This window comes from Dermochelys coriacea, chromosome 4 (genome assembly GCF_009764565.3).
Source record: "Dermochelys coriacea isolate rDerCor1 chromosome 4, rDerCor1.pri.v4, whole genome shotgun sequence".
In the NCBI taxonomy this organism is placed as follows: Eukaryota; Metazoa; Chordata; order Testudines; family Dermochelyidae; genus Dermochelys; species Dermochelys coriacea.
This window is the reverse complement of record NC_050071.1, coordinates 54957821-54970018: the sequence shown is the minus strand read 5'-3', so window position 1 is coordinate 54970018 and position 12198 is coordinate 54957821. Positions and strand designations below refer to the sequence as shown.

The 12198-nt window shown below is 39.3% G+C and overlaps 1 protein-coding gene across 1 annotated transcript in view; it reads right to left on the bottom strand.

Moving 5' to 3' along the window:
• Positions 1-12198, bottom strand: part of USP38 (ubiquitin specific peptidase 38) — a 31293-nt gene that overhangs the window by 4293 nt on the left and 14802 nt on the right. Inside the window, exons 6-9 of the mRNA XM_038399033.2 lie at positions 9889-10082; positions 9031-9124; positions 5485-5591; positions 2592-3954 (exon numbers count right to left, since the gene is read on the bottom strand). Of these exons, the coding sequence (XP_038254961.1) occupies positions 2592-3954; positions 5485-5591; positions 9031-9124; positions 9889-10082 (1758 nt within the window). The remainder of the gene's footprint in view (positions 1-2591; positions 3955-5484; positions 5592-9030; positions 9125-9888; positions 10083-12198) is intronic.

Sequence of the window (12198 nt, the reverse complement as noted above, 5' to 3'; positions counted from 1 at the left end):
AAATTCTGTAGCATGGTTCAAAATCCCTACAGAAAGGATATAACTATTAAATTCTATTCATTTTTAAAGTAACCTGTAGGGTTCTATAAAATTTCAACCCTATTAAATTCTATAGAATTTAATAGCAAGGATCTCATGTTAATTCTGAAACAAAAATAAATTGTAAATGTAATGATTATTTAACTGCTAATCATTTTAGCAAGAACATCCAGCTATTGGCTTTATCCCACAATCCTATATTGCCTCTCAGATCTCTGCAGGTAAGAAAACTGCCCTCATCCAGCTGCCCAAATCACCCGATTCCCCTTCCCCCAAGATTTTATGATGCAGTTGTGTAGATAATACAAAAAACAAAAATCTATGACTTAGCAAAAATGAAAGTGTGGACAACGTCAAAAACCCATGAATTTAATACCAAATGAACAGCAGGCTACGGTACTCAATGTATTCATTTTCATAATAAAAGATTCTCTAAAGAAACTACAACAGAGTTTCCAGTATGTCTCATTGGAGTGCCAGAGTTTGGGACCACTGTGCCACAGAATACATAGGACACAGATTAGATAGCTTCCATCTCAGTGACAGAATAGTTTCAGACTTGTTTAATGCAAGATTCAGTTGCTTGAGACTGCTAGAAAGCTTCCAGCTAAGACTGCCATAGCAGTCTGACTCCACCATGAGCAGTTTCAGTTTTACTTTCACATGGAAATCTCCAGTTGCATAAAAATGTTATGGCTACAGTATCTTAAAAGTCTGGAATTTGCAAGTGCTAAGGCCCGTGTTTTACTATATTACATCCTTGCACTTATTGCTGCAGCACTGCTTTGTTCCAATAAAGGAGAAGTCTGGAGACCTGGGACTTAATTCAGTTGAAGTTTGTCCAGGAATTCTATGTCAACATCCATAAATAATCTTGTAGAGGTTGCCAAATTATAATCTTACTTGTAAAATATTTTACTTCATATTGTGAACTCTATAGAGCAAGGACAGATTTGGGTCTCTGAAGCATCTAGCACACTTCTGCACACAAGAAACAATACTTGTTATCAAACTATATCTGTACTAAAATGGTAAGATTCATAGTTACATGTCAACAAAAAATCTTGGAACAAAATGTGCTACGGTAGACTATACTCACATCGTTGGTCTGTTTTGTCGGAGTTAAAACTATTGCCTATCCTTAATGTTATAAGCCTTAAGAAAGCAAACTGCTTAATTTTGTCATCCTGCTTCTGGGGCTGGCGATTGAACTGGATCTAATACGAAAATACATGAATGGGAGTGGGCAAAGTCCTTGTCCATCTACTGTGGCTAGTATTTAGTTTTGGGACCCACCTTTGCTCCCATTATTTTATGAGGCTCTACTGGTAACCTGCTATAGTTAAGGGCTTTTTTCCCTTTTTTCTGTTGGGCTAGAGAAGGAAGGACATGGAATTATAATTCAAAAAGGATAAATACTTGCAGTTAGCCTCCTACTAATTTTCTTTCTTCCAAATGTAATTGTTTGTCTGGTACAACTAGGAACTCAGACTAGAACAGTGGGCCTAAATTGCCAGAAGCTTTTAAAATACGTCTATGCAAGTCATAGAAGAGAAGATCAAGATCTCCATTTTACCTACATTGTTACTATGCAGATATAACTTAATATTCAATAAGTACCCATTATAGATTTACTGTCAGTGAGATTTTATTTTTTCCTCACTGCCGTGAATCAAATTAAAGGAGAGAGAGAAAGGTAAAACTATTGATGGAAGAAGAAAGGACAATCTTGATTCAAAAGTGTCACAGCTGCTGAGATATAGTTGGTAAGACATTTAGAAGCTATATTCTACTCCTCTGTGCTTACTGAGCAGACAACAATCAGCATGTAAACACAGACTGTCAATTTGTGGTAATGCTTTACCACACAAAGTTTTAAAAATAGCAAGCCAAGAATAGGTTACAACATAAACCCACAATTCTCTTCAGCACCTGGAAGTACCATAACAGTTCTTCACAGTGAGGGCTAGTGGGACTTTTCTAATTTCAGTTAGGTTTAGTAAACAGGATTATACTAAAATAATTTAACCCACTGTAAAAAGGGTATAAATAATAAAACCTTACTGTACTATACAAATAATCAGTGAACCTCAAAACTCAGGGGTTCTGAAATGCTCATAGCATGGACCATATTTACTGGTATCACAAATATTTCCTTAACTTTCCTACGCAACATATTTTTAGCTTCTTTTAATGCAATTTAGCAGGTAGCAATAAAAAAAAAACCCCAGCACTGTTTGATCATCCAATCCTGGATTGATTACCAGTGGTCAAAGGACAGTTTGAGAATCTCTGCCCTAGAAATACAGAAGGAGGTTAAAACATGTGAGTTCTTCTTATAAACATATTTCATATAATGCTGTGAACTGGTAAATTTGATTAAAATTTTTACTATGTAATCCAACAGTTACTAGCGTAAGGACAGCAGGATTTATGAGCTACAAGATTTTGAGATTAGAAGTAACCATTTTAGAAACAGCAAGCAAGTTGATCCACATTTTCCAGTCCTCAGGGGACTGTCACTCTTCACATTAGTTATGTTTTCATCTTACCTGTAAATATAGTTTATTATCTTTTGTAATAGCATCCATAAGCTCTTTCTGCAGAGGAGGGTCTCCGTTCACCCAGAGTCCATTTGCTGAATTGGCATTGAAACCACTACTACAATTCTGTTTTTTGTACAACAGCACATAAGCAGTGTCCTTTGGAAACCTACTGGTAATTTTCTGGACAGACTGAAATGAGGTAAACGTCACTCTGCTGTCATTAAATAGAAACCACTCTTTTGACATCTCATTAGCGTCCAGGTCATTTTCTATAACTGCATGGGAAATCTCCCCTGCCAACAAGCTGCTGTGGGAAGCTAAAGCCATAGTTTTTGATTGATGGCACAGCTCTAAGGAAGGCCCTGAACCAGTGATATTTCTGGCATAAGAATAATAATGCCCACTTTCAGAGGATATACCAGAGTGCACCACAACAGAACTTAATACATAGGGTACCAATTCTGGGCAGCACACTTCTTCAGCACCTGAGGGCTTCAGTTTTTTAGCAAGATTTTCTCCAATGTCAGAGAATTCAACATCCACAGACCAGCCCCTTGATACAACACCTAAAGAGGATGCAGTTCTTTTGACCGGTAATTCCAAAATAAGTGGTAGAGACACATTGTCCAGGATTTTGCGCCTTATATGACATTTTGGATCATATGAAAATCTGAGGAGAGTGAGAATGAGGTATTCAGGTTCCTCCATGATTTGCATAATTTTCTCTGCGTTCTGTAGAGAGGCACATTTTTCACAATAATACTTGTTGTCTCCATTTAGAATCTCAGGTGCCAGAAAATAATTCAGTAAGTCAGTAACTGAGGGAGTATTTTCATTTACTGGCTTCTGAGACACATTCTTACTATCCTGAACTTTGTACAGATCAGAATCTGTAATATTCTCGGAGCTCAACTCAGCAGGAAGAAGGTCTTTCAGAATTCCCTCATTCAGAACTGTTTCACAGCCATCACTTACGGCCAGAGATGTATCAAGTGCTGATTCTTCAACAGGACTGGATGCTACAATACTAGTTTGCACCATGCAGTCATCTTTCACTTCAGAAGAATGTGTTATGCTTTGCATGTCAACATTTTCCAATGAAGCAGGAGGACAAAATGCCAGCGATAGATCCGTGAAAGGTTCTTCTTTTTGAGAAGTACTTTTGCAGTTCAAACAGCATATACTGGTCTGTAGTTTCCCTCCAAACATTCTCTCTATCAATGTTCTTTCTTCACCTCCTGTGCAAGGAGCCTCAGTAAACACTTGTGCCTTGTTGGCAATTTCCTGTGCCAAGGACTCATCACTCATCATAGTCTCAGATGGCTTTGCTGAAGACAAAGCTTTCAAGGTTCTCTCTTCTTCATGCAGTCTGGAAAAAAAAAAATTCAACAGATGCATGGTTTCCAAATATATTTCTGAAAGTCATTTTATACAGCTCTTAAGTTTTTTTTTCCATCTGTACTAAACAATGTACAGCAGAATAAAAAGCTTGGATAGATGTTGTTTAAATTTGTGTCAATATTTTACATATTAACTTAAAACTCAAATGTCAATACCACCAGAAAAGCAACAGATTATGCCTATTACAGCACAACTCTGTACAGAGATAGCTTTGTATGAGCATTGGAATATAAAAGAATGTACTCATGTCACCAAATTCTAATCAAAAGACATGCTAATCAAAAGACAGGGGATGTTGTGAAGGCCAAGACCATAACATGGTTCAAAAAAGACCTAGATAAATTCATGAAGGATAGGTCCATCAATGGCTATTAGCCAGCATGGGCAAGAATGGTGTCCCTAGCCACTGTTTGACAGAAGCTGGGAATGAGCGACAGGGGATGGATCACTACCTGTTCTGTTCATTCCCTCTGGGGCATCTGGCACTGGCCACTGTCGGAAGACAGGATACTGGTCTGACCCAGTAGAGCCATTCTTTGATATATATTAAAATAAATAACAAATAGCATTTCTGATTGAATGACCCTGTACTTCTGATTCAGTAAGAAAGCTAAAAAAAAATGTTTTATAGTGCATAGCATTTTCATGGCTATAAAATTTATCCCATTCCCAAGGAACTTAAAGTTAGAATGAAAATGCAAACAAGAAAAAAAAATGGAGGGCCACAGATGGTCCTTTGGGGACATTACTGCACATCTGGAACAGTTTCCCACAAAGTGAGAGGCAAGAGCTGGTTTCATCATAGCTTAAGTATCTCTGCTTGATTCAGAGGAGAGATCTGAATCCACAACACCTACCTCTCAGATGAGTACTTAATCACCAGTGCATAGATCTGTTCTCACTCTCTCTTTTTGGCCCAATGAGCATTCAAGTGTTTATAGAAAGTGTAAGCTTCCACAGGGAAACAGAGGCCCACCCAAGAATAGTCTTATCCTTGAGCTCACCTGGCAGTGAGGAGATCAGAGCTCAAATCTCTTTTCCAAAGTGGGGACTCAAACCTGGATCTCCCACATACCAAACGAGTGTCCCAACTACTGTCTAAAAGAGGGGATGGATGGAAACATACATGTTTGCTGGCCCTGAAAAACTTTCCCTGGGCCAAAACTATTAGGTCAATTCACAAATAGTTGCGAGTCAACCATAAATATTTTTTTTGGGGGGGGGGGGGAGGTGGGGGAAAAGGAATCTGTCTGAAAAATTTCACCCACCTCTAGTCACAACATTTATGAGGTAGGTAGGTATCCAGATTTACAATGGATACACTGAGGCATAAAAGTTAAGCGGCACACACATCATGCATCACTTAAGTAGCGGAATCAGGAATAGGACCCAGAAATCTTGACTCCCAATTTTGCACTGCAACAATCAGATGACCACTCAATTAAAATTAAGCATTCTACAAGCCTAAAGATTACCATTAACTTAATCATTACTGTACCTGTCTAGCAGAAACCTGAGATATTCTGAGCAGTCTTGCTGGGATCTAGGAGTAAACCATGGTGGCCTGGAAGCCTCAAAGAAAATCCGAGGCGCATATGCCTCCCTCTGTCGGCAGTAATAATAAAACAAAGCGATATATACAAGTCTTACTGAATAACTTGGCTAAATTGTCTCATCACCTTTTTGACATCTGAACTTTGACTCATTTTAAAGGAATCGAAGAGTATTTAACATATGGAACACAACATTTCTTTGAAAAAGAACTAGAACTGTCAAGTGACCAAAAAAATTAATCGCACGATTAATCACGGTCAATAATAGAATGCCATTTATTTAAAATGGTTTGGGATATTTTCTACATTTTCAAATATATTTATTTGAATTGCAACACAGAATACAGAGTGTACAGTGCTCATTTTATATTTCTGATTACAAATATTTGCACTGTGAAAAATTCTTCAATTCACCTCATACAAAGGACTGTACTGCAATCATGAAAGTTGAACTTACAAATATAGAATTATGTACAAAAAACTGCATTCAAAAATAAAACAATGTAAAACTTCAGAGCCTCCAAGTCCATTCAGTCCTACTTTTTGTTCAGCCAGTTCCTAAGACAAACAAGTTTGTTTACATGTGCAGGAGATAATGCTGCCCGCTTCTTGTTTACAGTATCATCTGAATGTGAGAACAAGCATTCACACGGTACTGTTGTAGCCAGCATCCCAAGATATTTATGTGCAAAATGCACTGAAGATTCATATGTTCCTTCATGCTTTAACCACCATTCCCAAGGACATGCATCCATGTGGATGATAATGGGTTCTGCTCAATAACCATCCAAAGCAATGCAAGCCGCTGCATGTTCATTTTCATCACCTAAATCAGACACCACCAGTAGAAGGTTGATTTTCTTGTGGTGACTCGGGTTCTGTAGTTTCCACATCAACGTTGCTCTTTTAAGACTTCTGAAAACATACTCTACACTTCCAATTCTTAAATTTTGGCGGTCGAGTGCTGTAGCTATCTTTAGAAATCTCACATTGGTACCTTCTTTGCGTTTTGTGAAATCTGCAGTGAAAGTGTTCTTAAAAATGAACATGTGCTGGGTCAACATCCAAGACAGGTATAACATGAAATACATGGCAGAATGAGGATAAAACAGAGTAGGAGACATATAATTCTCCCCCATCGAGTTCAGTCACAAATTTAATGAACGCATCTTTTTTTAACGAGCGTCATCAGCATGGAAGCGTGTTCTGTGGAATCGTGGCGAAAGCAAAAAGGGGCATATGAATGTTTAGCATAATTGGCATGTAAATACCTTGCAATGCTGGCTACAAAAGTGCTATGCGAATGCCTCTTTTCACTTTCAGGTGACATTGTAAATAAGTTGTGAGCAGCTCTGTAAATGTAAACAAGCTTGTTTGTCTTAGCAATTGGCTGAACAATAGGCAGGACTGAGTGGACTTGTAGGCTCTAAAGTTTTACATTGTTTTGTTTGAGTGCAGTTATGGAAAACATTTGTAAGTTGCACTTACACAATAAAGTAGTTGCACTACAGCAGTGTTTTTCAAAGTTTGGGTTGCGACCTAGTACTGGGTCACGGCATGCAAGATATTGGTCGCCTTGCTAAGTGACCCAGCAGCTCTGGTCAGCACTGCCAACCGGGACGTTAAAAGTCCTGTTGGCAGTGCTGCCCGGCTAAGGCAGGCTAGTGTCTACCTGCTCCAACACTGCGCTGCACCCCGGAAGCAGCCAGCAGCGGGTCCAACTTCTAGGCAGGGGACCCACGGGGCTCCACGTGCTGCCCCCGCCATGAGCACTGGCTCCACACACCCATTGGCCGGTCCCAGGACAATGAGAGCTGGGGGAGGGGTAATGGGTGCTTGCGGGCGAGAGCCACTTGTGTGGCTCAGCCTAGGAGCCAGACTTTCTGCTGGCCGCTTCTGGGGTACAGCACAGTCTGCGGTGCCAGGACAGGCAGGAAGCCTGTCTCTGCAGCCTGGCTTCGCCGCTCACTGGAAGCCACTGAAGGTAAGTCTGCGCCCCAATCCCCTGCCCTGGGCCCTCCCAACTCAGAACCTCTTCCTGCACCCCAAACCCCTCATCTCAAGCCACACCCTAAAGCCATGATGCCCTGCTGCACCCCGACCCCCTGCCCCAACCCTGAGCCCCTCCTGCAACCCAACCCGCTCATCCCCGGCCCCACCCCAGGGCCCACACCCCCAGCCCTGACCCCCTCCCACAGACCAGAGCCCCCTCCCACACTCTGAATCCCTCATTCCTGCCCTCCCCGCCCCACAGCCCAGCCCTGAGCCCCTCCCATACCCCAAACCCCTCATCCCTAGCTCTATTGGGTCATTGGCATCAACAATTATCTTCAATTGGGTCCCCAGAAAAAAGTTTTGAAAACCACTGCACTATAGTACTTTTATAAGGTGAACTGAAAAATACTATTTCTTTTGTTTGCCCTTTTTACAGTGCAAATACTTGTAATAAAAAATATAAAATGAGCACTGTCAACTTTGTATACTATTGTAATTGAAATCAATACATTTGAAAATGTAGAAAAACATCCAAAATATTTAACGAGTTTCAATTGGTATTCTACTGTTTAACAGTGCGAATAAAACTGCAATTAATCGCAATTATTGTTTTATCACGATTTTTTAAAATTTTATTTAAAAAAGATAATTACGAGTTAACTGACATTATTCAACAACCCTAAAAAGAACTAATTTTGTATAGTAGGGAAAGAGGTAAAAAGTTCATGAATACTGCAGAACTGCCTTTAGTACACTTTTCATAAAAAAAAAAAAAAACAAACTATTGAATAAGACCAAAGAGATTATACATATGAACCCTATATTTTAAGTTTTTCCCCATTAATAAATTTGCAGTACATTTCATCCATGCTTCAGGACAAAGACATGTTCCTCCTTTCTTTTGCTATTCATCTTAATATTGCTTAAAGTAATGCGCTTTTTAAATTAAGTTTAACTAGATAAGTGGCAGAAAAAAAATAGCTTTTTTCTTCTCTCATATGTCGCTACGCTATTAGAAAAGTCATTTGCTGTAAAAATAAAAAAATAGTTTCTTTAAAAATTCACCTGAAAGAGAATTTAAAGAAGATCACAAATTTGCATTGCACCAAATTTTACCTATGCAAGCTACATTACCCAGTTTGAATGTTTAACATTATTCAGAGTCTATTTTTAAGGTTACAGTTTCTTAAGATATACCTTCTTAAGCCTCATCTCACCTCAAGAAGATTGCCACAATGAAATTTCCCTGATTGAGGAAAAGAACATATGGGCTTCTTTGAGCATAATCAATAATATTTGTTCATTTGGTGGCACTGGGTATTAAGAGATCGAGGTAATTTACACTCATTCTCCTCCCAGGTCTCAGCATCACATCTATATTTCAAGACAACCCTGATCTCTCCCAGTCTAATTACCGCCTCTGCACCATCAAGCCTTGTCAGTCTTGAGTATTACAGCTAGTCTTAAAAAAGCAGATGAAGTTGACCAACACATACCTGAGTATGAGCCAAAAATGCAAAGAGATGCTGTAATTTTCTCATTAGTGAATTGCACCCATTTAGATTCAAAGATAATACATGTCTCCTGAAACTGCATGGATAAAAACAAGAATTGGTTTCCATATTAGACTTTTTAAAAATGACAGCAACAAAGTACCATTCATGCAAGGACGATGGAGTTAATTTGACAAAAAAGGGCAAAATGTATAACATCTGGTTAAATGCTCAGTGGTTGTTTTCTAAAAATTTTGTTTTATAAACAGAAAAAAAGACAACTCTAGAACAAGAGCTGACCTCTTGCAAAACTCTTTAAATAAAAAAAGAGTAAGAATGGAGGAGCACATCAAAAACATTAAAGCAGACAAAGTATTATATAGTTAGTCTCAACATTTAATAGAGTACCACAATTAATTTCAATCTCAGGTGGGGGAGGGGGGGAACAAACAAACAAACAAAAAAACCGACTTCTCTTGGGCCTGGAGCTTGAATGTAATATTGCAGCCCTAACCCAATTTTAGATACTGAGGAAACCGACAAGTACCAAATAAATTGCTACTAAACAGGGTATGTCACTACAATTTGATACTAACTTCTCTCAAATGAACATAAAATATGTAACTTAGTTTTATGACCACCAAAATTTTAGACTGGCAGAACTGTATTTTAACACTCTTTCCTAGATGTTCTCACTCAGTACATGATTAGCATTTAAAATGCAGAGAACTCCTATAAGGCTTTATTAGGACAGTTTTAATCATTTTGCCTTTCACAAAGTGTAATGTTGATTAATTTGTAATAGATACACTTTATTAAAAGGCCAATGGAATACCAAGGACTAAAAGGTTTTACACTTACTCTGTGGCCATAAAAAGTGCCTGAATAACACTGTTCATATAACACGTATTTCCTAGGTTAACTAGACCCGTTTTCCCAGTTTCAGATTTTCCAGAAAGTCTAGACAAACAAGATGGCAGCGAACTGGATTGAGAAGTCCAGGCACTTTGATTGAGAATCAACTTAATCTTCTCTTCACTGGGTTTGGGCAATTCCTACAGGGGAGAAACATATTTAAACACCATTGGCAGTACGTTGGTTTTTACAACACATACTTCATCCAGCAACAGTCCTCTTATATATTCCCATTCCCTGCCATTTTGCATTCCCCCCTCTGGCTCTGGTCCCCTGGTAGCCTAGAACACGTCGTGCAGTTTCCTTTGTAACTACTGACAATACAATTGTTTGGCCAGTCAAAGGCTCATACTGAGTGGCATGGCCAACATAAACTCCTCCTGTAGGAGAATTCTGTCAACTCTAATGATACTGCAGACCCATAGCTTTGGAGGTCACCTTTGATCTGCATGTTTCTGCTCTCTCTTTGCCACCAAAGACTGCCTCTTAAGTGTCATGTTAATAGCATAAGAGAACATCCTCTGTTCTGTTAAGTTAGAATCCCAGACTCAAATGAATGAAACTTAAAACAAAACAGCAGTCCTACACTTCAATGTTTATCTCAAAACAGGAAGGAATACGTCCATACATACTTAACTGCAGAGCTGTCAATATAAATTATATCTCAAAGTGGTTTCTACCAACATACTTAAAATACATCATTTATATTATACACTTTACATCAAAAACATGAAAACATACAGAATTTTAAGTAAAGACTGCCTAACACCACGATCTACCCACAGAAGCATCCAAACTGAAGTCTTAGACAAGTGTCCCCTGTATTCCCCTCCCCCCCCTTTTTTTTTTTGCTAGCCAGAGATTAGTTAGCATACATTCCTCCTTTGTCCTACAATTAACCTCAAAAGGTGAGACAGACACTTCCCTCATATCAGCAAAGAAACCCATATGCCAGTGAGGAACTTCCTCTCCTTTCACACTCATTCTTCCTCCATATTAAGTAATTCCCTTTTTCTTCCACCAACAGTCACTGCTTTCCTGATCTCTTTAGGGCCTACTTAGTATTTCAACTCAATTCCCCATATTCAAGAGACAATGCCCTGTGATTTAATCACATTGTGTATCTTCCTGAGGACACTAGCAGATTGCAATGCTTCTTTTCATAGATTCATAGATACTAAGGTCAGAAGGGACCACTCTGATCATCTAGTCCGACCTCCTGCACAGCGCAGGCCACAGAATCTCACCCACCCACTCCTATGAAAAACCTCACCCATGTCTGAGCTATTGAAGTCCTCAAATCATGGTTCAAAACTTCAAGGAGCAGAGAAGCCTCCCTCCAGTCAACCATGCCCCATGCTACAGAGGAAGGCGAAAAACCTCCAGGGCCTCTCCAATCTGCCCTGGAGGAAAACTCCCTCCCGACCCCAAACATGGCAATCAGCCAAACCCTGAGCACATGGGCAAGATTCACCAGCCAGATACCCAGGAAAGAATTTTCTATAGTAACTCAGATCCCATCCATCTAATATCCCATCTCAGGGGATTAGACCTATTTACCCTGAATATTTAAAGATCAATTACTTACCAAAATCCCATTATCCCATCATACCATCTCCTCCATAAACTTATCAAGTAGAATCTTAAAACCAGATAGATCTTTTGCCCCCACTGCTTCCCTTGGAAGGCTATTCCAAAACTTCACTCCTCTGATGGTTAAAAACCTTCGTCTGATTTCAAGTCTAAACTTCCTGGTGGCCAGTTTATACCCATTTGTTCTTGTGTCCACATTGGTGCTGAGCTGAAATAATTCCTCTCCCTCTCCTGTATTTATCCCTCTGATATATTTATAGAGAGCAATCATATCTCCCCTCAACCTTCTTTTAGTTAGGCTAAACAAGCCAAGCTCCTTAAGTCTCCTTTCATAAGACAAGTTTTCCATTCCTCGGATCATCCTAGTAGCCCTTCTCTGTACCTGCTCCAGTTTGAATTCATCCTTTTTAAACATGGGAGACCAGAACTGCACACAGTATTCTAGGTGAGGTCTCACCAGTGCCTTGTATAACGGTACTAAAACCTCCTTATCCCTACTGGAAATGCCTCTCCTGATGCATCCCAAAAGCGCATTAGCTTTTTTCACAGCCATATCACATTGGCAGCTCATAGTCATCCTATGATCAACCAATACTCCAAGGTCCTTCTCCTCTTCCGTTACTTCTAATTGATGCGTCCCCAACTTATAACTAAAATTCTTGT